Source organism: Corvus brachyrhynchos, unplaced genomic scaffold, assembly GCF_000691975.1.
Source record: "Corvus brachyrhynchos isolate BGI_N302 unplaced genomic scaffold, ASM69197v1 scaffold17, whole genome shotgun sequence".
In the NCBI taxonomy this organism is placed as follows: domain Eukaryota; kingdom Metazoa; phylum Chordata; class Aves; order Passeriformes; family Corvidae; genus Corvus; species Corvus brachyrhynchos.
The window spans coordinates 15,518,316-15,544,128 of record NW_008240046.1 but is presented as its reverse complement, the minus strand read 5'-3'; the positions used below and the strand labels follow the sequence as shown (position 1 = coordinate 15,544,128).

The window sequence follows — 25,813 nt, the reverse complement described above, 5'->3', positions numbered from 1 at the left end:
GGCAATATGGGGACTAAAGTCTTTCTTTCCATATCAGGTGCTTTCTGCCTGATTTAACAGAAAATTTTCTGGTCATGTAGCCTCATTTCTTTCAGCCTGCCTGAAGGTTTAAGAATCTATGTTGGAAGATCAGCATGTCAAGTGAAAAAAATTCTAAGTGCACCAGAAAATGGTGCTACTTAATGATCAGGTTTGACTTCTGTATAATGAATTATGAAGACTACTTCAAACCAGCTGTATTTTGGAGGGGTTTTTCCTTGGGGAGCATTCTTTCTTCTCTGGGAATTAAGCACTGTGTAAGCAAATAGTTTGTTGCTGTGTTACTGGTAATGACTAGAATTAATGTACATACATACTGACTTGGTTATGTAAGGTTCACAGCTTCTGAAAATAGACTGGTGTAATGCTTGGAAACCATAGTGAAGTTAAAATACCTATAAAAACTCTCTTTCTTTCTGAGGATTCACTTTGGTATGAACGGTTCCATGCGCATTAATCCTGATGGAAGCAAAGACAGAAATGGAGCACAGCCAGTTTTGGAGATACAGCTTACAGAGGATACCATTTGTTTTTGCGATGTGACAGTAGAGTACAGGTAAAGCAGAAACTAACAAAACAGTGTCTTTCTTTTTATAACATTCTTTTAAGGAAAATGAAAAATCATGTACAAAGTTAAGTGCGTGGATGCTATCAAGACAAAACTTCCTAAACATATCAGATTTATTTAAGTTTGTTAGTTTTGTATCAGAGCTTACATACAGTTAAAGTAGTTCCATGCCATAGTGTCATTAGGTACTGTCAAGACTGGGAATGAAAGTTTGATTTAATTCTACCCCTAAATCTGTATGCTGAAACCCATTGCTCTGTTAATTTCCATGAAAGTCTCACTTCTTAACAAGGGTAACAACCAACCTGTCATGATTACTGGTTTCAAATTTTTATTCTCCCAAGGCTGGGTTTTTATTTTTTTCCTTTTGGAAGCAAACTTTTATAATTGTTCTAATTTACATCAAGCAGATGTTTATGCCCATTAGCATTGTACTTCACACTGCTAATAAAAATACCAGTGAGCTTGATTTTAAAGTGATTGAGGCTCTTGAGTGGAAAGGGGCATGTAAATTCATGTAACATATATAAGCTTATAAACTTAAAATTACAAAACATTCTGATGTAAGCCCAAGACTTCTTGTACTGTTTTATTTTCAATGATTATGCTTAACCTAATAAAATGTATATCTTAAAATCTGAATTTTTTTTTGTAACTACTATTAATAATCTACTACTATTTATATCTTTTACATAAGTATAATTAGCTCAGTTGGTTAGAGCATGGTGTTAATAATGCCAAGATTGTGGGTTTGATCCCCATATGGGCCACTCACTTAAGAGTTGGACTTCATGATCCTTGTGGGATCCTTCCAACTTAGAATATTCTGTAATAATTTGAAATGTAATATATAAATATATTTTATATATATCTATATATATATACACATAAATGTCATGTTGTAACTAATGGACCATATAACCATACGGTTAGTTATGTTCAAGGGTCTGAACACATGGGCTTTCCATCTTGGAAACAGTTTTAAAGCAAGGAGCTGGCAAGTATTTTTCAAGCTAATAGGAACAAAATGAGATGACTTCTTGTATGTTGGACTAGATGTGTGTATCATTGTTTTTGGAAGAGGTGCTTAATGGAATTTCTGTGCCTCTTCCTGTCACTGGTATTTTCATGGTTTCTGTTATCTGCATATAATGTTGTATTGTAATTTGTTGTGTTGTTTTTAAAACCACACTGCTACATAAGAATATATTTAAAATAAAAATGAATCGGTGTATTTTTCTCGTCCAGAAATGCAGCTGAGTGTGAGCAGAAAGTGAGGATGATGGAAAGCTTGGATGTCTGTTCTCCAAAGTTTAGCTTCTCAAGAGCAGAACATGAGATTAAGCAGCAGAACACCCGCATGTTGTGTGATGTGTTACTGGATCAAGCAGTATTACCTGGCGTGGGAAATATCATAAAAAATGAAGCACTGTTTGATAGTGGTCTTCATCCAGCTCTTAAGGTGGGTGAATGTCTCAAGATGGTTTTAAAGGACACCAAAGTATTAAGAATGTAAATACATATTAATATAATATTTTGCTATCTTCTTACTTTTGTTTTGTCATCTGTCATTTCTTAAATTATTCTTAGACACTAAATTAATGTTCTATCATTATAACAGGAGGTTTTTGTCATGGCACTCTTTGGAGCTGATTAACTTTCATATTCTGACTATGTCTAGCATCCTGTTATGCTACCATTAAACTGACAATCCATAAATAAGGGAAAGTGAAAAGTGCTCAGGTTTTCTTTGTTCAGTTACTACCCAAAATAGTTTATGTGGTAGAGTTGATTATTTTTGCTGCTTCTTCTTCCACTTCTTGTCCTGCTAGCTGGCATCAATTGTTTTTTCGACCACTGTTTATCATACTTTTTCTGTTTTAAGATCCTTAAGTGTGTGTCTCCAAACTCTGGTTGAGAAGATATTTGCAAAACAGATTGAGATTACGTAGAATGTAAATGGAAGCAGGTGAAGATTAGTAATTTAAAAGTTTTTTAAACACAGTATTTTGAAAATTGTTCATGGGATTAATCTGGATTTTAATTTTATCTTCAATGTGGCAGAAAAAAAGAAAAATGTGATTTAAAGTTTTGAGTTCTTAAAAAATACTTGGTTGATACATCTCTCTAATAGTGATGCCTTTGGGTCACATATTCTTCTTGAATATCTCTCAGAGGAAAGAGTCTCAGGATGATAGGTCGTATTATGATCCATGAGGAAATTAGGAGGTATGTGAGACTTGCTAACTGTGATTCATGTGATCATGAACTCTTTGGTCAATACAGGGGAAGACAACTTAATTTTCTGCCACATGTTTTGCTTGGTTGAGGCAAAGCATGTTGTTTGGTGTGCAAGCAGTGAGTTTTTGTAGCATAGAATGTGAACATGTGATGTTTTACTGAGATGATACATATAATATGAAGTCAGGGAATTATCACAACATGAAGAAAAGCAACTCCACATCAGTGTTCAAATCGCACCTACCTCAGAAGTCTTTTTTTGCCATTGTCCCTTAGCACCATAATGTTCTAAAAATCATTCTTGTCTTTCTTACAGGTTTGCCAGCTGACAGATGAGCATATACGTTACGTGGTGAAAATGACACGTGATTTTACCCTGCTTTTTTATAAGGTATTGGCACATATTTCTGGAGAATTTCCAAAATGTTTCTCTGGCGTGTTAGCTGTTTGTGATCATCTGGTGAAAACAGTATAAAGATGCAACAAATCAAGTGCTTCCATTAATAGGAATGTTGGTTTGTGTGCTCTTTATTACTTGTGAATTTTCAGATGATGGAAAGGTAGGAGGAATCAAGATTGTCAAAATATGCACAGCTTGGCCCAAAAGTCTTTCACAGATGCTGCCTGAGGGTCAGTTCAGTTTTTCTGTACGTGTGCTGTTATGCCACTCTGAACATGTCAGAATTGATGTAGGTGAAGCACAAAGTTACATATAAGATAACATAAAGATTACTCTTCAAACTGGAAACTAGAGATTGTCCCAGGGAAGTATGAACATAGTTAATGTGGCTTCCTTTATAAAACTTGAAATAGCAATTATATTTGTTTGACTAAAGAGTTTGCAACTTCTAGCAACTTTTTTTTTCCTAACCGAAATAATGGTTTTGGTTGCTAAAGTGAAATAAATAACAATTTCTCCCTACTGCTACTACTTCAGTAGGACTTAATTTCTTCTCCTGTAAATTCCGTAATTCCTGGTGCTCTTTAACTTTCCATAATAGAAGAAGAGAGAATTTGACCTAATTCTTATATGTTTTGTTTCTTTAAGCTGCATGCAAAGAAATGAACAGTAGTTGTGACATTTTTGTCTGTTTCTCTTCATGTCCATGAAAGGCAAGGAGCTAGCAGTGCTAAAAAGAATTTTTTTGGTAGGTGAGGGGGAGGGCACCTAACATTCCTAAAATCATAAAGGCTAAAACTGTAATTTGTTTAATAGTCTGCTTAAATGTCTCCCTCAAGCCACTAAAGAGTACTTTAGTTTGTTGGCTAGGGAAATGTTTTTTTTTCTCCAAACTTCATAGTGAAGTCTACCAGTAAAGAGACACCATCTAGTTCTGCAACAACTATAATACTCAGAAATTTAAAGGCTTTTAGACTCATAATAAACAAGTTAAACTTTCTGTTTAGCCGTTTGGAAAACTTGTGTACTCCACACTTAGCAAGGATTCACCAGGCAAGTACTTTTAAGAAGGCTAGCCTCTCTTCCCATCTTAAAAGACATAACCAAAATATGTTATTACAAGGGATAGTGCTTGAAATTTTTTTTATAGACTGTTACAGATTGTTTGCAGTAATCATACTGTATCATTACAGATGCAAAGATGAAGAATCTTTGTGTAAAAAGCTGTTGCTTTTATTTGGTTTTTACATAACTGAATGGGAAAAAAAAGTCTCATAAGGAACTGACTGAAAACATTGAGGAGGCAGCTGTGAATGTTCATGCAAATATAGATTAGTAGTTCCTTCTGATTGAATTACTAGTTTGCACTGGTACAAGAATTCTCTTTCAGCAAGACTGATGAATAAGAGCACAGAAGCAAATATACTATGCTCAAAGACACCTGTGTTTTGGGAACTCCAAGGGTCCTCATACATTATGGAGCTAGAGCTATTGAACTCTGCCAGAGCTGTGCTGGTATTGCTGGGCCAGCTGTGGTATCATTTGAACTGGGCCCAAGCATTTGTGATTGTAGTGCAGAAACTCATGTGGCTCTGCAGAGTTGGCTGCATCTCTACTGGGCACTTGTTTGGCTTTTTTTTTTTGCCACTTTTCGCTGTAGTGTGTCTATGCTGACTTCATGGGTATTTTGTGAATTGTCTCATGAAATGTGCCTCTCTGTCAGCTGTCTGGAGGCTCTTTAAGTCACCGTGCCCTTGGGATTGTACTCTGCTTAATTTAATATGACTTTCTGCCAGGATCTGGGGAGCTCATCGTAGTGCCAAGTGGCTTTTCCTGAGCCAGGTTGTCTGGCATGGCCAGGGCCAAGATGAAGTTGAGCAACTGTACTGGGCACTACCCAACATTTACAGAATCTCGGGAATATTTCTGCATTGCACAGTTCTTTAGGTTTTGGGAAGGCTTATTAAGCCAGATTGTAGCATCAGGTCCGAGATGGTGCTGTGCTGTTTTTGGCTCTTCTGGGGGTGAGACAAGGTGGTGTTTTTGTGGTTTATGTTTGTTTTGTTTTCTATGCTACATTGATTGGTGCTCATTAGCTCTTCAAGAGGACACCTGCAGGTGCCAGGTCAAAGACAACTGGTGCTGAATCAGACCTAGCTGGTCCAGCTGAACTCAGAGAGTTCCTAGCATGTATTTGCTTGTTGCTTGCTAGTAGGTCTTTTTTTTTTCCTTCTGTCTTTCGTTTCATTATGTGGAGAATTACAGACATTGTTGTACTTGATGTGTCAATTCTCTGCATAAAATAATGTGAAATACAGCTATAGCCTTTATTAGTGTCTCTCTTAAATATCTTCATCTAGTCATTGATTTGATGGTTTATGTAGGGTTTTTTATTTTCAGACTCACATAAAATTTATATGGAGTCTCTAACTTGGATTTCAAACCCGTTGTGTTTTAGTGCCGCAAAACTGGGTCTCCACTCTACAAGCACTACAAAGTGTACAAGCGCCCAGCCTGCAGGGAGTGCAGTGGCAGCATCACTGTGTGCCGTCTGGGAGACAACCACAGGATGACTTACTTCTGCTCTCGCTGTCAAAAGGCAGACCCCCAGCTTGTCAATCTTAGGTATGATGGTAACATCATAATTTTTAAGCACCTCAAAGTGCTGTTACAGTAAGAGGACACACCCTTTGAAACAGAATGGATCTGTGTGCATTTTATAACATTTTATAAATTAACTATGCCAGATAAAACCCAGAATATCTTGCAAAAAAAAAAAAAAGTTTTGGCTGTTGGTATTTGAAAACGGTTAGAAACTTTGATTCTTTGATACTATTCCTTTCAAAGGCATTATCTATTATGAAGTAGCTATTACTCTAATCAAATGTAGGAATTATAAAACAATTCAGAGTACTCAGATTTGTTCACTGAAACTAAGCCACTGGAGAAGTTGCCCTTTGTTCTTGGTGTCATCAATATAAAGGGCTTGGATGTTTCCACACAACTGAGTTGAATATCATGAATATAATATCTTTTTGCAGGATAGCCCCATCAGTCCTGGCATATCTAGACAGCTGAGCATCTATGCACTTTTCTTACAGAGTTACACTGAGTTACACTGAGGATAACTAAAACTTCAGTAAATTCAGAGTGCAGCAAATATTTTAGGGGTTTTGTACTTTTTTTTTTCCTCCTTATTGGATTTTAAAAGCTTTTGCTATAGGTGTGCCATAGAGACACTTTCACTTCCACATAAATTGTGCTAGCAGCAGCTTCTCTCCTTTTATTTCAGGAAAGCAGAAAATGCATTTGATATTACAAAGGGTCAAAAGGTAAAAGTTCCAAAAGCATCTTACTCAGACTTGGGCATCTGTTATTCTTGAAAATTTTCATCTGAGGCTTCAGAATTTTGCCTTTATACTCTCTGTCAATCTAATATAAAATGCTGTTTCACTTTGCGACTTTGCCTCGTTAGTGTGTGTGGGTGTGTGTATATATATGTATTTTTTTTTTAGATAAGATTTATAAAATGCACAAATCCCTCTCCTACCTCCAAGCTTCTTTCAAGACTCAGATGGCTGAAGGGATTTTGGTTAAAGCTTAAAAATTGCCTTTGAGTACAGATCAAATATAGAAAATTCCAGCATGGAAGATAAATATTTCACAAGCTGATAACCCCAATCTGTTGTATTTTCAGAAGGTAATAATGAGAAATATTTTGTAGAAGTAAGGAAGACAGCAGTGTTCTGTGGAGTCAGATAACTAGAAAACAATGTAAAGAAAAAATCTCTTTCTGTGTTGTAGAACAAATAGTGATTTGGGCTTTTGTTGTACTTTTAAATAAATATTTAAAGAGTGCTGTATTTAAGTGAAAAACATGGTAGTGATAGCTATAAAATAAAAAGGTGGTTTCTTGTCTTATCCTAATGGTCAGCTCTTAGTGTTCTACTGCTCTCTTTTCAATTATGCAATAACTGCAATACCCATTAGAAACTTACCCCATCAAATTCAAATGTACCATGAACTTTAAAAATAGACCTTTCTCCACATATCTCATAAAATGGGAAAGGGTGTGGGGGGTAATGACAGGACAGATGAACCAGGGTAACAACATGGAATTAAACTCCCAGACATGATGCACTGAATATATATTCAGTCTAGTAATGCATTTTTGATAGCTGACTAGAACAACTGATCTAATAATGTGAAAATACCCATTTTAACACTTACAGTTCAGCTGTTTTGGTGAATGTTACTGCAATGTCTGTTCTACCTCTTAACAGCACAGGCTCTTTGGTACATCAGCAGTTCTCATTATCCTCCTTAGTTTTCCTGTTCTGGACGATGTGGTAGGTAGTGGATATCTCTGCCATTATCCTACAAGTCTAGCCTGTTACAGAAAGTGATCAATTATGGAAAAAGTGGTAGGTCAAAGGTGTGTCACAACAGTGCCCAACTACAGCATTTGCATTATTAATTGAAGTGCTTAAATTCTTAGGATTGATAAAAGTCTCCAAAAAGTGCACAATTCCTCAAGAAGTATGAAGGAAATGCTTGACAGCTTATCAACCATAAGTTGGTTGATGTAGTACTTAAAAATATACATAAATAACTTACTGAACAGGTAAGTTCAAGTTACATTTAACATGCTGTCAGTGTTTGGATACTATGACAAGAGTAGTCCCTGGTAACAGGAAATGACTGTAAAGGAGTAACTGATTCTAAATCAGTCTGTCAACATAGGAGGTATTATAATTTACAGGAAAATAAATAAAACTAAATCTATAGTGGTGTCTGGTGTATAGCTTTGGCTCACAAGTCACAGCTAGGTTCCTTAATTCTGAACAGGTTCCTACATTTTAAAAGGCTTCCCAGCAAATGGTGACACACAAGACACTTTCTAACTTTTAAGGCTTTCAGTGCTTTTGGCTGTTATGATAACAAAGTGGACTTACGGGTAGCATTTAAATGAGAACAAAGAAAATTTATTTGCTAGACTATATGATTTTCTGCCGTTCATCTTCTAAACAGTTCTTCATCCAGTAAGGCATTTGTTAGCAAGTGTTGTGTACAAGAGATGGGGGGAAAGCCCTGAAACAGTCTCCCTTTCTCACCATGCTTTTTGCTGCAGTACTTGAAAATGGTAGGGAATCTGAGAGGCTGAGGCATTGTACTGGAGAGCACATCGGTTGATTATTAACTTTCTGTCAATTTCCTGTTTAAATATTTTTATTTGTATTACTTCTGCAGCACCTGGAAAGATTTGCCCTTGAGGTAAAGAAAGGAAAAATCAAACTTGAACAGTGACATGCTGTCCAAGCTCTGATAGGAGGCATAACACTGTGTGCTGCTTTTTCTCTAGCCCCATGCCTCCCTGCACAGTGTAAGGGAGTTTGGTGTAAGGCAATTTGTAGAGGGAATGTCACAAAACACTAACATCGTTCTTTTGTTTCACAGCAAACTGCCAGCTAGAAATAGCCTAATTGGCTGGGCATATGGCAGGGGGTCATGTTCTAATGAACACATAGCTCAGGAATCTGAAGAGGAGTGGACGTGTATGCACTGCACCCTAATAAACAAGCCTTCTGCTGAAATTTGTGATGCCTGTTTGACTTCAAGACCTGAAGGTAGTAAAGGGTTGTCTGGCACCTGTATTGGGAAAGAGGGGACGTCTGTGATTTTGATGTAGTTTTTACGTAGGAGTGTCTCATTGTGAATCATATATATATATATAACTAGCTAACTTGAAGTCAGATTTTGAGGAAATCTTACACAGACTCTGTGGCAACTGTCTTGTCTTAAACCCTAAAAGTGTCATCTTCCAACTTGGTGTGCAGGTGGGATTCTATTGATAAGTGCCTTCAGTGATGCTTTGTTTTTATTGGGGCAAGGCGTGAGAAAAATCACCATTTGTTCAACTCTCCTTAAGATCATTCAAAGTTTGCAGCATAAGTCTAAATTAAAAATCATCAAGGGTCAGAAAATGAACTGTCATTCTTTCATGTGAACAAAAGTGGTATATTTTAGTACCATTTCCTAAAAGGATGTCATGTTTCTCAGGGGCTACTTTCTTTCCCTCCAAGTTCAGAGTAAAAATGATTCTGAACTTCTTACCTAAATTTGTTGTTTGTCTCTTGCTGGAACCTTTAATTCTGTTATCTGCATGAAATATTGCTTCATTGCTTCATTGCATTCATTTTATGAATGGAGTGATGTGTGGAAAACCCTTATCTTGCCCTAGCCATAGTCCATTTTCTCAGGTCAGGAATCAATGAAAGTATGTCTTCATGCCTTACACGACAGCTGTTGCCAACACAGGCAAATCTTGCCTAATTCTTCTGCCAAATCAGCACCCTGAGGCCTGAAAATTTTAATCTGTTCACAGAATAAGATTTACCAACTAACATTTATCCTGGAATTAATGCTGTCAGCTGGACTTTATAATATATTATGCCATGTGGACAAATGCTTTATTTTAAGCTTTGAAACAAAATTTTGTTCTTTCTCCTGTACTTCTGAGTTTCACTTGTTTAGTCATATGCAATTACTAAAATGAGGCCTGGAATTTGAGGATGTGTTAGACTTGATGGAATACTGTTAGGAAATTTTTTTTTTTAAGTAGGACTTATTTTTGCATCATAGGAGTAGTATTTGAGTTGTTTTTTTTTTTTTTTTTCCAAATATGGTTTTGCTTACCTCTCTTTTTGCAATCCTTAAGATTCTTTCCCTTCTCACTTGGTTCAGTGTTTTTTTGTTACGTTGTTTCTAAAATTAACTACTGTCAGCAGAAATGTTTGAATTTTTCAGGACAGAATACTTGGTATGCAAAATTAGCTGCTGGCCCTACAGCTGAAATGATTCAGTCTGTAGTCAGATAAATATTTACCATTACATTGCGATTTCCATGCTCCTTTGTGAAGTACAAAGCTGAGTTACTACTATTCTTAAAAAGTCTGAATGCACTGGAACCAGTACGTTTCACTACTGTAACATACTGTAGTGGCAAAATGGAAGGAGCTTGGAAACAAGTAATGTTCCGAGACAACTGTAGAGATTCTTCCGTTGTTTCTGAGAGTGTGCCTTTGTGTATGTCTCATCTACCCATTGTTCTTCTGCTTAATTTCCTTTTCTTTGTATGGAGGGAAGATAGAGGGAGACACTCACTGGATATAGTAGAAAAGGAAGGACTCTGAACACTATGGCTTCACAGCTACCTAAAAAGCTTCACAGCTGCTTTAACAAGATTACACACAGGGATGCTATAAAGTTCTTTTCACCCTTTTCTCAGGAAAGGGACTACTTACAGACTCCTTATGCATTAAATGGGCATTAATAAATTATGCCCATTCTTTTGAAGTTATTATTGCCCACTAGGAGGGCCTCTGATTCTGTGAAGAAACTGTTATTTATGCCACAAAGCAAATGTCTGAACTGCTTTCTTCCGAAAAGCTTCTTACAGTAAGTAAGTTTGGATGAACACAAAGTTTGGAAAGGATGGGAGCCGTGAAAACACTAGAAACCCCAAAATCCAAATATTCTTTTTTTGTGTCAATAGTAAAGTAATACTTTAAAAATGGATAATGTATTGCTGCTTGGAGGTACCATACTCTGTGATCTCCCATTGGTGGGGTTATAAAAAGTTATTTTGAAAAATTTAAATACTTTAATCCTTGTGATTGGGCCAAATTCAATTTTTTATGGTTAATTGTCCAGTAGCTTTCTTTTATATAGTACTATTAACTGATCCTATTCAAACCATAGTAATGTTATCTTGAAACACATTTTACATTACTCCAAAAGTGCATGATGGTAAGAAATTTTGTACTCGATGTAATCTGTGCCAGGTTTTGAGATGGTGCTGTAAATTTTACTCTTTCATTCTCCTTATGATGACTTATGAATACAGATCAGAAATACAATGTAGCATTCTATGCAGATGGATTATAACTAATAAATTTTTTCCTTAGTTCCAAAGATGGAGAGTTTTGAAGATTCTACAGCCTTTAACGCCAACTTAATGAAGTACCCTTGTAATGAATTCAGAAAACCAAGCACAGAAATAAAGATCAATAGGAAAACTGCATTTGGAACTACAACTCTTGTCTTAACAGATCTTGGTAACAAAACTGTTTCGAGAAATGATACCCAGATATCTAATGGACACTCTCAGTATGTTGTTCCAAAAAGCACTTGTAAACAGATGGAAAGCAATGCCTGCCAGTCAGGGGGAAGCAAAGACAAGGACTGCTCAACACATGTAACTGCTCTGGCATTGTCCTCCTGTCAGCAGCCTGGGTCTTTCAAACATATACAGAAAAAACAGAAAACTGATCATACACCTTTGGTTCACCCACATAATACAGCAATCAGGTATGTATTCTATGCATTCTAAAATGAGAACAAGTCTTTATAATCCCATAAACCAACTTTAATCCTTAAAGATTAATTGAATACTGTGCTGTTGGGCTCAGACAGTGCTGTCTTTGGATTTCTGCCAGGGGTAACTTATTTTAGGCTAACTATAATTCAGATTTCAAAAGCACTGAATGACCTAGGCTGTCACTAGAAAGTCCTGATTCTGGTATCTGGCCAGTACTGCTGTAAGATAAACAGCTCTTCATAGTTCAGCTATTCCTATTGAATAGGACAGTCTAGACAACTCAGGTAGAACTGTGCTTGACATATTAAAGCTAATCTTAGCACTGTAGTTGCTATCTGCTCAGAGAGATTTTGAAGTCAGTGTGAAAGATTACAAAAGCTGTCTGGATGAATATATTCTAATTAAAGTTATTTGTTAACTACCAGTTTTCCACATTCTTCCATGACAGGAAGCTCAGTACAGTTACCTTGATGAACTTCCCATCACTGCTTTTACTCTTAACTTCCCTCCCCATTCTGTATATAACCACTTCAGTGCTCTACCTGTCCTGAGCTTTTACTTACAGGGCCCTGTTCAGACACATTCATTGCCTAGTTAAGAGGAAATGTGAGAATCTATGAGGGTTGTCAAGGAAAAGCTGGGCAGATATTCACAACAGTAATGGCAGTGCGAGGTAGATGTCACTTAAAATGGTAAATTATGCAGGCTGAATGTGAAATATTGATGATGTGCTACAAAATTCTTGGTCATGTGTCTGTTCTGAAATACAGAAATTACTTTTTGCATTGTTGAAGCACCAGTTTTGAAACAATCTCACTGACTAGCCAGGCTAGACTGCATGAATACAATTTCTCCTTGCACTCTCAATAGGGACTGAAGAACAGAAGCTGTAGGCAGGATAATTGAGAATACAGAGGACTGCAAACAAGAAATGAGACAGTATCAATCACCATAACAGGTGGTTGTAGCAAGTCATCAACTGAAATTCTTTTTTATAGTATTTTTTTAAACAAAACCAACAAGAAATCTGTTGGTTATTTTTATCTCCTTGCGTTTTAATGAGGTGTTGGAATAAAACTGCTGGTGTCTGCAGGACTGCAATCTTCCAGACATACAAGACAACATAAAATTTCTAAGCTGATAACTTGACCAGAATGAATTAATATTTTCTGTTTACACTAAGGTTCCACTACTGCTTTTCTGCTCTATAAGTATACATTTCAGAGCATTAATCTTTTTCATGTCACTATTTTTAAATGAAACCTTGTGTATTGCAGATAGTCAGAAATTATCTCAATCACAAGGAAGAAGAACTTTATCCCATTCAGAGAATTATATTCCATCCTATCAGCCTGATTGCTTCTTGACCAAATATGATTTGGAACATTACTGTAACTTTTTAGTAAAGAGGGTGAGAGTCTTTTCTGTGAAGCATACAAATGCCTTCAGCCTGGTGTAATTACTGGTATTGGTTTTTTTCTCACTGAGTGAAGAATACTCTTTTAGAACATGTCAGAATTTGAGGTGGGCAGTATAGCATCAGTGGTAATATTTTATTTTGTAGATGAATTTGAGTACTTCAAAATAATTTAAAACATGGTGGGGAAAACTGGTATAGTACCTCAAGAAAAGCACACAGTCCTGTCTATTCACTACTTGCAATCATTCAGCTTTAAAGGCGCAATAGGGTGCATTAGAGAAACAAGTCTCTGTCACTGGGTGCAAAAGTACACTGGGTGAGCTATTGTAATGGTAGAAGAGAGTTCTTTGGCTGGTAGTCCCTTTAAAATTATGCCAAAGTCATTTTGTAACCTGTCATTACAGCGCATCTCAAACTAATGTGACAGATGATACTCGTATGTTAAGCATGGAGCATCCTTGCTGCAGTAAACACAGTCGTCTCTGCAGCCTCAGAGTTGTGAGAAAGGATGGAGAAAACAAGGGAAGGCAATTTTATTGCTGCCCTCTACCCAGGGAAACTCGGTGTGACTACTTTCAAGTATGTATAAGACTTCAGGACCTGTTTTATAATCAGCACTTGTTCTTGTAGCCTCCTTGGCCCAGTGATCTGTCAGTTGTGGACAGATACAATACATTTAAAGTTTGACATAATTTTAAATACTCTTGCACACTGAATTGAGACTAAACATAATAATAGTTATGAACTTGCAGTTTTAGTTGCTTCCCTTACTGTTGAGAAGGCACCTGCTTTGTGCAAATGCTCTTAATCTACTTCTGTGTGATGTCAAACAGATGTGTAAGAGAAATACTGGTTTGAAGGGACGTGTACAAGTTGTTCAGATCAGCTTCTTCCTGAAAGAAAGACTATAGCAAACTAGATCTAATTGTCACCCATGTTTCTGGCTAGCTAAAATCCTGGCAGCCTCTTAAAACGACGATTCTGTAATCTGCCTGGGCAAACCCTCCCACTGCTGCACTAATAACCTAACATGACCTTCCCAGCTGCAATTGGTGGCCTCTGCTCCTTGCTATGAATGTATGTGTCTGAGAAGAGTTTGACCTGAAAAGTGATCTGACAGTCATACTATCAGGTAGTTAACAGATGAATTGAAGACAGTAATGACCACAACGCCTAAATTTGAAAAAAGCTATGTGTTAACATCATTTCAAGTTACACCAGTCAAAGTGCATGCAGTTGCAGTTGATGTTAAAGAAAAAAAAAATCTAAAAAGTGTTCACAAAAGAGATAAAATCGTAACTACTAGGAAGAATTTCTTCTATGGCATTCCCTGTAGATGTGCTTCTGTTGTCAATTTTACAATAAGGAAGTCACAGCCATGACGTGCTTGAAACCTTTTCTCTTTGGCAGTGGGCTGACTTGGATTTTCCATTTTGTAACCATGGCAAGCGATGTGTTATGAAGACTGTGTTGAAGATTGGTCCCAATAATGGAAAGAACTTTTTTGTGTGCCCTCTTGGGAAGGAAAAACAGTGTGGCTTCTTCCAGTGGGCAAAAAATGGGCCAGGTATGCAGATTCTTCCATGACGCTCATGGTACAGTTACCTGTTCTTCTGGATGTCTTAATACACACAACTTTCATAGTAATTTCTGTTTTGTTCTATCTTCTTCCCTGTTCACTTGTTAACTAGTAAAAGAGCTCCAACGTAAATGACAGATCCAGAAAGGGTCATTTTACATAGTCCTATAAAAATTGAACTCTGCTTGTATGCTGCCTACAATTTTGAAATAAACATTTAGCTTGCAACATCTTGTGACATACTGTTGTATTCCTAATAAAAAATTGCACTGTTTCCTTTTTTCATATATTGTTTTAAATTGGTAAACTTTCTTAAGTGTAAAACATGCATTTACCAGAAGTGAATAAAAAAGTATACTTTATTAAATACCACTTTGTGCTTTCTCAGAGCTTAAAAAGAAACAGTAACAGACTGTACAATTCAAATGTTACAATAGTTGATTGACCTTGCTTAGATTTGGAAAATGAAGACAAAAACCTGCCCTAAAACAAATAACATGACTCTTCAGTTTTCTAAATTATATATTCTAAGTCCACATCTTAATGTTTTCTTCTAGCTGCTACTGAACATTTTTCCCCCAATCCATATGTAATGCATAATAAAATTGTACTCTGAGGTGGTTAAAACTCAGTTTATGTTGGTCTTACCACTATTTGCTGAAGCACGGGGTAAAGTAAATAGAATATGCTAAGATATCAAATCAGAAACCGAATGCTTCAAATCTTTAGATACTACTAAGGAAAATGAGGCTAATGAAGAAATAGCCATAGCTTCATACATCATTTAATCACAAATCAGTTTTTAATTGAAAATAATGGGAAATAGTGTTGCTTCCCTCCAAAATATGTAGGATGAAGCAGGTTTAAAAGCACCTTGCAAATGGTTCTTTGGTCTAGGCAAATGCTTGTTTGTTTTTGGTTTTTTTTAATGGGGATTGTTTGGTTTTGTTTTTTTTTTAATGGGGAAGGACTACTTGATTTTCTTGAGGAAAATTGTTTAACTTCAGTCCAGTTTAAATATCTTCCATTCCAACTGTTTAATTCTTTTCCTAAGCAGCACAAATTCAGACACTTCTTTTCTTCCTCTTTTCAGTAGCCTTTGATACCTTTGAAACCTTTTAAAACTTTCCTTACATGTACAAAATCTTTTCTAATCAGATTGTAGAAACTATAATCTTTATGTTGCTCAATGGCCTCTTTCCAAATAATATATCTCTTTCATGAGGTACAGAACTCCACCTGAGAACAAAACAAGCAACTTCACATGGTGAAGACTGATTTTTCCCATTGCCATCTTTTCTATGATGCTTCTTGTTACAATGATACGTTGCTGCTAGCTTGTGCTTATACATCTAAATCTTTAAAATTGCTATCTAACTGGTTCCTCACTTGTATTTGTACAATTCATTATGGTGATAAAATGTGTGGTTATTTTTAAATTGTACATGTTTTTGGATGTCTGGCACAGGGATAAATCTTGAGTAGTTCAGTTAAATTTGAAAAATCATAAAGAAATACAACCATTTTTGATTACTTGCCTTCTATGAATGTTAAGATTTCTCTGAAGCTGGAAGTTAAATTACTTTTTCAGACTTTAACACATGAAAAAGAATGGGTGGGCTCTTACATCCTTTTTCAGCTTAATAGCCAGACAAACTGTGAGTATCTGTTTAAATAAAATGCATATGAGTTTTAAAGTATTAACTGCTTCTATTAGCTACTGCAATCACTTTACTTCTTCTGTTCTTGTATTTCTTGAATATGTTGTATGTTTTTTAAACCAAAATCTGTTTTGAAGGTGATATATTTGTATCAGCCTAATTTTGCTATATACATTAGTTGTGTAATGTCAGAAGGTGAGAGAAGGCAGACAGGGAAATCACAAAGGGCTTTATCACAGTGAACGAGCATGTGAAGGAATCTCACATGTTTACACTCAAAGTAGGAAACTAAACGAGACAGCGAATTCTAATTCACTAGATGCCTCTGCAGAGGCATCTTGACCTTACTGCTTTTGCCAACACTGCTTTCTAAATTTTTTTTTTTTCTTGGAGAGGATAGCACTTTTTTGTACTTGTTTAACAATGTCTGGCTGATAGTTGGTCATAAAAAGTTTTGACCAAAAAAAGCTGGCAACAAAACTTAGCTTGGAATAGATCCCCCCCACTCAACCTTTCAAAAAGAAACTGCAACCAAGGGTGCAAAACCAGATAAAAGTCCTGATTTTCAGCTTTTGTTCTAATAGTTTACAAATGTGTTTTTATTTTTTCACATTGATTCATCTATCACAGTGCAAGTGATGGAACACACTTCTTTCAGATTAGTATCTGGCTTACACATTTTAATGGCTTGTGTTGCGCACAATCCACTGTGAAGGCTAAAAAGAGTAACAAGACCGAAGTTAAAAGGGGAACTGTTTTTCATAAAGATTTTCTGTAATTTATATTCCTAATGAAAGCAAATATAAATCTTTTAGAAAAGAAATGTAAAGCTTTTAGAAGAATACAGCCCTTTTTAAAGGTCTTAGGGTTCTTACACAGTGTTGTTACTTTGGCCTTTACGCAAACACAACCAAGAGAAATGGGATTATTACCAGTGCCTACAGGAGGCTGTTAGGAATGACATGCTCACATAAGCTCCTTTGACTGGATGATTTCTGAAGGTGGTGATGACACTTCTGTACTAAAAAGGAGACTTCCAGTAAAGCTGACTTCTAAGTACTCTTGTGTACAACTTCTAGAGAGCTTTTTTAGACATTAATACTATAACCTGATAGCATGATTCATAATAGAAACTGTCTTTTACCTTAAGCTGAAAACACATTTTACATACCACAAAACTAACCTCAAAAAGCCCCTGAACTCAGCTGAGATACTATACAAAACAGTTTTTAGAGGATCAAATCAAGGTCACACGAATTGTGGAGTAAAACTTCTAAACTCAGAAAATACTAATGCCATATGCCATGACCAGTTTCTGCTTTATTGGTAGCACTTTTGTTACTATTACAGTTTAAGTAAGTTTAGGCAGAGTATACCTTTCAGACTGAAATGAATGTTTATTTTCCAATTTTTGCCATTCAGCTTAGCATCAACAGTTTTTATGCCTGGTTTCATGCCTTTATACCCTTATTTAAAATAATTTTTTAACCAGCTATTTGTTAAAGACAGGCATTTTTCTTAGCCTTTGCATGCCATTTGATGTCAATGCGAACTTAGCAAATAGATGAATAGAATACTACTTACTAAATTCACTGAGGGATAGCTAAATTTACACTAAAAATATGCACTCAAGTCACAGCTGTGACTACAGACCTTTACAATTATACAGCTATTCTGTATCCACCTTCCTCTATAAAAAGGTGTTAGTTCTCACTTGTTTTTCTGGAATGGAAAACATAAGGAAGAGTCTTTTAGCCTGATGGTGGAAAGGGACTTTCAGAGAAGCAGAAGATGTCGTCCTTAACATCTCTATGAATGTTGATCATTAGTGGCTAAGTATCTTGCACATGAAATCAAAAGGTATTGTAAGGTCTCTAACAGACTTCATAGCAGCTGCGAACATCTCTAGATGCTTTAAAATTATTTTTAATGTCTTTTCTTGTACCTTTCTGCACTTTCTGCAATTCAGCTTGCTGATGACATGCAGGGTTCAGCATCTAGTGTAACTTAATACTCTGCATGTCTGTTTTTTATTTCTCTGATGCCTGAAAGGTTGTTGATGTCCAATTTTTACTTGAATATTCAAAACATACATTCAAAATTAATTTAGAAAAGTGTGGGAATGTGCTATAATTTATCTTAGGAACATATCTTAGGAACAACAAAACCCAGTCTAAGGAGAGAACCCAACAAATTATTTTCCATATGAAAGCTTATTAAAAATGCATCAAGCACACTTAGGGATGAGCAGAATTCAGAGTGTACACAGTATTGTCTAAACATAGTGCTTTAGTTATTTAACTTCCTGAATTGCCACTGCTGTAGAAAGTGCAGGTCCCTGCAGAGTTTGTATGCTTTATGATTTTTTATTAAAAAATCAACTCTCTTTCAGTGATTAGTCATGTGATACAATCATACTGTGAAAATGTGCTAACACTACTCATCTTTTAATACTAAAGTTTTGGGTGAACCTTCTTAACAGAGATGACAGAGTAAAGAGAGACCTCTCAGAAGGCACCAAGCAGCAGAGCCTGACTTAAAGGTGGGATGAAACTGTGTAGTTAGGAACACTTAAGGGAAAAGTGAAGCAAGAGTTCCTCTCTTTTGGCAGGAGAAGGCCCATTTGACTGGTTCAGCTACATATGGAGCTGAAATCTAAGTCAGACACCAAATGCCTGTGTGGTCTTTCACTCCAACCTGTATTACCTCCATCTGCATTTTAGATCATCTAACAATTTAACTGCAATCCAACTTCTCTGTGCTCAGATTAAACAGGCTTTAATCTCAGGTTATGAGTAAATCCAACTGCAAATTTCACTAGACTATAAAATGACCTGTGTATAAGTGCTGCTGCCTGGTTTGTGCTTCCTGTGGATTCCAGACAGCTCCAAAGATACAGTACTCAAATTGCCTTCCCATCGAAGCTTGAGCATCACATATTCCTCAGAGGTATTTATCCACATACCCTTGAATCTAGAAAGGATTAAATGATCATCTACCCTACCTGTCTGTAGAAAACATGGATTCAGATTTTTTTTCTGGCTATTTTCTTTATACATAATTTCTTTTACTCTATCACAGGAATCATGACAACAGTGACAGTAATGATTTGATGTGCAAAAAGTCCTTCATAATTTGTTACAGACTAGGACACTGCAGTATAGAAAAGGAAAAGACCACCCGAAATGGGGAAAACTGGGAAACGCATTTTAAGCTTTATTCAAAAAACAATTCAGCACAACACAGAGGTCATCACCCCGGTTAAGTAGCATTTGCAAGATGCTTTTGCTCCACCTAGTTGACTTTTGAAGAGCACAGTATTGGCTTAGGGAAACATTATTTCAGACCTAAGGCAATATCCATTAAGAACAACTAGAGAAAACAACAATGCCTAACCTCTCATAAAAATAATTCCGATTACATTTCTCAAACTATAAATAAATCTATACCAGCAAAACCCCAAAGGTTTTAATAAAAAAGAAACACATTAAAATCTAAGCATCTATTAATTTATTAAATATGTTCTAGAACTTTAGGATAATCTTAAACATAAATATGAAAATTTTGAAATGTCTTCAGAAAAACACTCAAGTTACAAGATATAAACAGAAGCTAAAATTTAAATTTCAATTTTAAATCAAGACTACATTTGAAGAGCAACTTTGCAATATAAAAGTTAAACTCATTACTGTAGTAATACTGCTGAGCCTATGAAAGTGAAAAATACATTTAACCAAAGTTCTACTCAAGGCAAAGATGGTGGGCTGCTGGGAAATTTCTTAAGGATGGTACTTTCCCATGAAGTGGTCTTGATTATAACTGAGAAATAACATTTAAGTCAATACTTGGCCTTGAAGAGGATAAAAGTAAAAAAAGCAACTAACACTAGAATGCACAAACAAGCTTAAAATCCATTTGTATGAACAAGACATTAGAAAAACAGTGCACTTACTGTACACATAGAATATATAATTTATCATTTGCTTCTCTGGCAGCTCATGTTAATTGCACTGTATTTCCCACTTCTCAGCTTCTTTCCAAAGTTCAATCATCACTTAGTATTTCAATGCCATAGTTTCACCTAGAAATCCATGCAATGTCTCATGTTATACTTCACTAGAAAAACAGAATATACATATTTTTAATCAGTCTAAAGTAATCTAATAGGACAAGGCTTTACAGTACAAAATAAAAACCCTTCTATAAAGTAGTCTTTCAGCAAATGCATTTCTTGAAAACATGAACTGACTTCAAGTAGACCAGAACAAATATATCTAATATTATCATATCTCATTCTTTTCCTATAAATTACTCAGAATTACTATAGGTAATTTAAACCAGTGTCAGATGCTAAAAGTAGCAGCAGTGTTACACAAGAAGTTCACAACAGACAGAAGGTTTCAGAAAGTTACCATTGGAACTTTTATATCTTTGTGAGACATGGAAACACTGAAAAGGAATTAAAAAAACCTACATAAACACACCAGAAAATATGTTTTCCTTTTGCAGGGGAAATGTACTAAACATGTAGTCTTGACATTGGCTACTAAAGGTTCTTGGATTCCCACAGAGCCCAACACTGACAAAGATCAGGTGATCAAAGCAAGGTGTAACCATACAAAGCATCACTCTATAGCCTGACTTGGCATGTTTGGACACAGCTATGCAGTAGAAGACATAAGCATAGAAGAAAATTTTGCCATAAAACTATTCAGATATGCAGAAATTACAGTACCTACAGAAGTTTCAACTGTTTATATTTTGCTAATTATAACTCGTTTTGATAAATCAGAATAGGAATTATTTAGTTACAGATTGAAATAGAAGGAGAAAAGCAGTTATGGGACAAAACAGAAGGTGGAATTTGGGTGGAGAATAAAACCCTGAAACTATAGTGCATATAAAAAAACAAGAGGTGGAATTTGGGGGGAAAAAAAAACCCTGAAACTATAGTGCATATAAGGAGGCCCCCCTGCCCCCCCCCCCAAAAAAAAAAAGGTGGCATGATTATTAACCTAAAACTTTATTTAGCAAATCTCAGGTGATTTTTTTAATGTGATACATTAAGTACTACTGAACTCAGTCCCTGATAACAATTATCAACTGCAATTCAAACATTTTTTTTCCTTTTCATTGCTCTACACAATCTACGTTTGGGTGCTACCTAGAACACATTACTTTCAAATTCAGTTTAAAGTCTTCTTCATTGCACATGACTTCATTTAATTTATTGTTATACCATGAAGGACACGAAAAAGTTCAAACACTGGAACTTTGTTCCTCAAATCTCTAGAAGGTAGATAAAGCCTATTTTTCATACATCCTGTATCTGTTGTGAAGTCTTAAAAATTAATATGGTATGCAGGACTGACAGCTTTAATGATAATAAATATTGGAAAAGACCATTCCTAAGATAGCACTACTAATCAAGTTACACTCTTCTATTTTGTCAAAAATGCTAGTGGTGTTAATTGCAAGGTTTCAGGTGACAATCAGCTAGCAGGCTCTGCTGATTGAGACGAGTCTTTTAATGACAGTTTAGGTGATTATATTCAAGCTATATTTAGAGCTTGTTTGGGCTGCTTGATTGAAAAAATAACAGAAAAAAACACTTGTAACTGAGGTTGGGATTGTTTCCTAGGAACAAGAATGACTGTGACACACACAAAATCTGCAGCTCTTGGATTCCACTCCTTCAGTGGCAGAACTGCGGGCTCAGCCACCAACTGGCAGCAGGCTGCATCTGCTCACGATGAGTGAGTCAAGAACCAGCCATACTCAGTGTTAAGTTGTGCTAAAAAAGCACAACTACATCAACTTTGAAAATGAAAGTATACCCAACTGAAATTATACCCAACTTAAACCAAGTATTTAAAATCAAGGGTATCTGCAATTACCTTGCTTTGCTGAAAGCTGCTGTTAGAGAATAATGTGCATATCCACTGAAAATACTGTTTCCTAGATGTTGTAAATAATAAAAGGATTTTGCATTGCAAACAGACCGTAAGGTCAAAAGAAATGACCTTCAATTCTCCTTTATGTCCATTCACATATAATTGTGCCACCATGATAAATACGTTATAGTAATGGTCATTAACTATAATTTCTTTGCAGGCCCTACCAGATGACCCTGACTCTCTTCTCTGGTACAAAAGCAAGCCCAGCAATTTGGTGGGGTCAGCTAGAACTTTAATTTTTCCAGAAGTTTTGCAAGACTCTTCATAAAGGTGTGAGTTTAAGGATGTCAAGATTCAGGAAAATACGTACTCAGATTGCAGAAGAAAACAAAACGATTCCCACTTATTCCCTGCAATAAGAATGAATGAATGTAGCTGTTTCAGTTATACAATATCCTGAAACATAAATTTCCTGTACTTGGCCATATGATTAACACAGATGGCAGTTAACAGTCTCTCACCTAAATCAGCGTGCAGTACATCATCCACTTTTCTCTTCAGGCTGTAACACTGCTTTACCAGATAGCTCACCCTGAAACATCATTTCCGAACACATGCTTCTGTAACCCTGTTAAGTAAGGCTAAAGTAAACATTCTTGAATGTAAGAAAGATTTAGTGATCATTAATTAATTACTGAGATTACAATTATATCTGTTAAATTGTTCTCCTGTGGACAGGCTGCTAACATTGCCAGAACATCATTACAAATATTGAAATTTGTTAACAGTGTAAATTCCACACACAGTATGGCAGACCTGAAACTGCAACTGCATAAAGAAAAGGGCCGTGCCTAGGCTGGTAATCTCACATATTTGGTTTGAGAATAAAATTTACTCATTCCATAACAAAAGAATGCCTAGCTTGTAATTCTGTGGCATGAGATATGTATGCTGTTAGTCATTCACTATTAAGTCATAAGACTATCAGGAACAGACAGTTGTTAAAATGAAAATGTCAAATGGGAAGTTTAAGAACCACACTGACAGAAAATTCTTTTTGTCAGAAATCTACATTTATTCTTTACTCACCAGAAAGTTGCAATATAAAATTATTAATGCCTTATTAGTGAACCACTCAGGAACTTGGACCGTTTTCTGAGCTCTGCTGGTATTCAAGGAATGCTTACCAGATGCTTACCACACACTACCTGTTGGGAGGAAAGGGTTAAAACCAGCAGATTTGGTGAGGAGGGGGGAATAGTTTGTGACCTTGAAGCTGGGATTGCTAAAAACATAAGTGTGGGAAAAAATATGTCCATTAATATTATGTCTCGTGTGGTTTATCCTCTGCCTATTTAAGTGGAATTGCTGTGGAGACACAACACACTCTCACAGATGGGCACAAAGCCTTTTGCAGCAGTGAGGCAGGCAGAGACCCTCCTGCTGCCCACTAGGATGAGCTAAGCCCAACAGAGCCTGTGTCCCTGTGTGTCTCTGCTGCTCTGCATTGTGAACAAGGTAATTAAATAAATCTCCTCTTTGCATTTTACCTGTGGCTTGGTTGTTGCCTTGGTTACCCGTATGTGTTGATTCACACATTACCTAACCAGCACTGACAGGAACAGACATGGGTCAGGACGTGTATCCTTGTGCAGTCTTCCATCTTCCTAAAGAAGCAGATCTTCACATGCTATTTTCCTCATCATCTCATGTTTCTTACTGAAACTGTTCCACCTAGTATAAATGAAGTGCTACTTATTAAAGGAAAACCGGGAAGAAAAGATTCTTTGGCCTCAGTGTTCTAGGATAATTATGCAGGTTACTATTTGAACATGGATTTTCATGTGCCACACGCAACAGCACAGTCATTAGAAGAAATGCAACAAGCCACAGATACACAAACTTCCTGCCTGCTGAGCAGCACTCAGTATGCCAGCAGGTCTGTCCAACAAGGCCCTGGGCTTAAAAGAGACTGACAAGAGCTTGAGGGCCTGTTATTGTACAAGCACTGGGAGCTAATGGTTTCATGCAATCCCACTAACAAAATCACATACAGATGTGGGATAGCTACAAAGATAGAAAATAGCACCTCTTACAAGTACTGAGGTCGTCATAAAGCTTTAAATGTTGGACTCCGGTATCTAGGTTGCTTTTGGAATTTCCCAAGAAAAGGCAACTTTTGCCTTTCTGGAGCCCTCTAAACTGAGACTAAAGGCTTCAGTAGTACTGTATTGTCCATGGATTTTGTTATTTGCTGTGAGAAATACTTTTACTTATGTGAGATGGTCTGTTGGATAACCACATTGCCTCAACTTCCAGTATGCATTTGAAATTTTTCCCAAAAGCCAAACCTGAAAAAATCACAGCTACAATGCAGAACATAATGGTTAAGTTCAACACTGATTGGCATAATATGAATAGCTGCCTGACCAAAGTGCAAAAATGATAATTATAAATGACAGTTGGAATATTTATCTGGCATTAGCACTTACATTTCTCATAGTGAGGCACTACATTATTGTTATAAAAGTACAACTTTATGCAAGATCAAACTTCTATTCCCAAGTCTGAAAGAGTCTTGATTTTTCAAATTAAGTTACAGGGTTATGGCTCTATTCTTGAGTGTGCCTGCAGATGTTATCTTAGCTCCACTGAGCATACTGGTGATTGTCTCTTCCCTAAAACTCTTTGTGATTCAGTAACCAGACATCCCTGTGACAGAACTCCCCAAGAATCCAATCTCATAGTCTGTCCAAACACAGCAGTGTTAACACAAAGCACATCTCACAGTGACTTTCAATTAAATAGCCAGTCAAGGAGACTGAATTCATAGTGCTCACATTTTCATAAGGCATTGTAGTAGCAGCAGCTGTTCTGAAGTATAATATTAAGTTGTAAAGCCTCCTCAGTCAGCAGAAATTCAAATTCGCATTTTAACAAAGAGAAGGTGATCTGAAAGTTATGTGGGGACTCTGTACTTTCCCATCCTGAAAATGGGAAACCTATGGTAGATAATGAAGTATTTACATGACAGAAAAGAGAATAAGGGAAACATGACAATAACCTGTTGATAAAAAAGCTCTCTCAAATAGTTAGAATCCTGGATTCCAATCCCGATTTTTCATACCTTATTACTGAATTTTACTGGGGGAAAAACAGTAGATGGGCCTCTAGCCTGAGGGGTGAATCATGAAACCTGCAGAGAGAGAGGCACCTTACTTCAGTCTGAAGGAAAATTTTGAAAAGTCTTCTTTTGCCAAACTAAGAATGTGCTGTCACCAGCTGAATTATTTCGTGTGCTCCTCAGTGCCTTACTATGTATTCCTGCATTCTACCTTTTGTTGGTATTAGCAGTTGTGTGGCCCTAAAGTAAAACCAAACAGCTCGCTTACATTCTGAGAAAGAAAAAAACTACCTGTTTTTAGCCAGACAGCAAGCTGATCCATTTTGTGGAGCTGCACAGTTACCAAAACCAACTGCAAAACCAAAGAGAGAACACATACTGCAGGATGTGGGTAGTACCACCACCCCTTTTGAGTAGCAAAATCTTTCTCCAGCTGAAACCATCCTTGAGAGATGGACAAATCTTAAAATATAACCTTGTCTTCAGCCCTTCACTACTAATTGT

At 36.4% G+C, this 25,813-nt stretch overlaps 1 protein-coding gene across 2 annotated transcripts in view; it reads left to right on the top strand.

Moving 5' to 3' along the window:
* The window catches only part of NEIL3 (nei like DNA glycosylase 3), a 28,437-nt gene extending 4,703 nt beyond the window's left edge, over positions 1 to 23,734 (top strand). Inside the window, exons 3-11 of one of the 2 annotated variants that reach the window (XM_017744581.1) lie at positions 461 to 595; positions 1,856 to 2,069; positions 3,165 to 3,239; positions 5,707 to 5,873; positions 8,706 to 8,875; positions 11,216 to 11,618; positions 13,453 to 13,627; positions 14,459 to 14,615; positions 22,403 to 23,734. In XM_017744581.1, coding sequence (XP_017600070.1) covers positions 461 to 595; positions 1,856 to 2,069; positions 3,165 to 3,239; positions 5,707 to 5,873; positions 8,706 to 8,875; positions 11,216 to 11,618; positions 13,453 to 13,627; positions 14,459 to 14,615; positions 22,403 to 22,416 — 1,510 coding nt within the window. In that variant the 3' untranslated portion in view covers positions 22,417 to 23,734. Of the gene's footprint in view, positions 1 to 460; positions 596 to 1,855; positions 2,070 to 3,164; positions 3,240 to 5,706; positions 5,874 to 8,705; positions 8,876 to 11,215; positions 11,619 to 13,452; positions 13,628 to 14,458; positions 16,328 to 22,402 lie in introns of those variants that run through there. The other variant, XM_017744580.1, reaches the window with a different exon arrangement.
* The last annotated feature ends 2,079 nt before the right edge of the window (positions 23,735 to 25,813 follow it).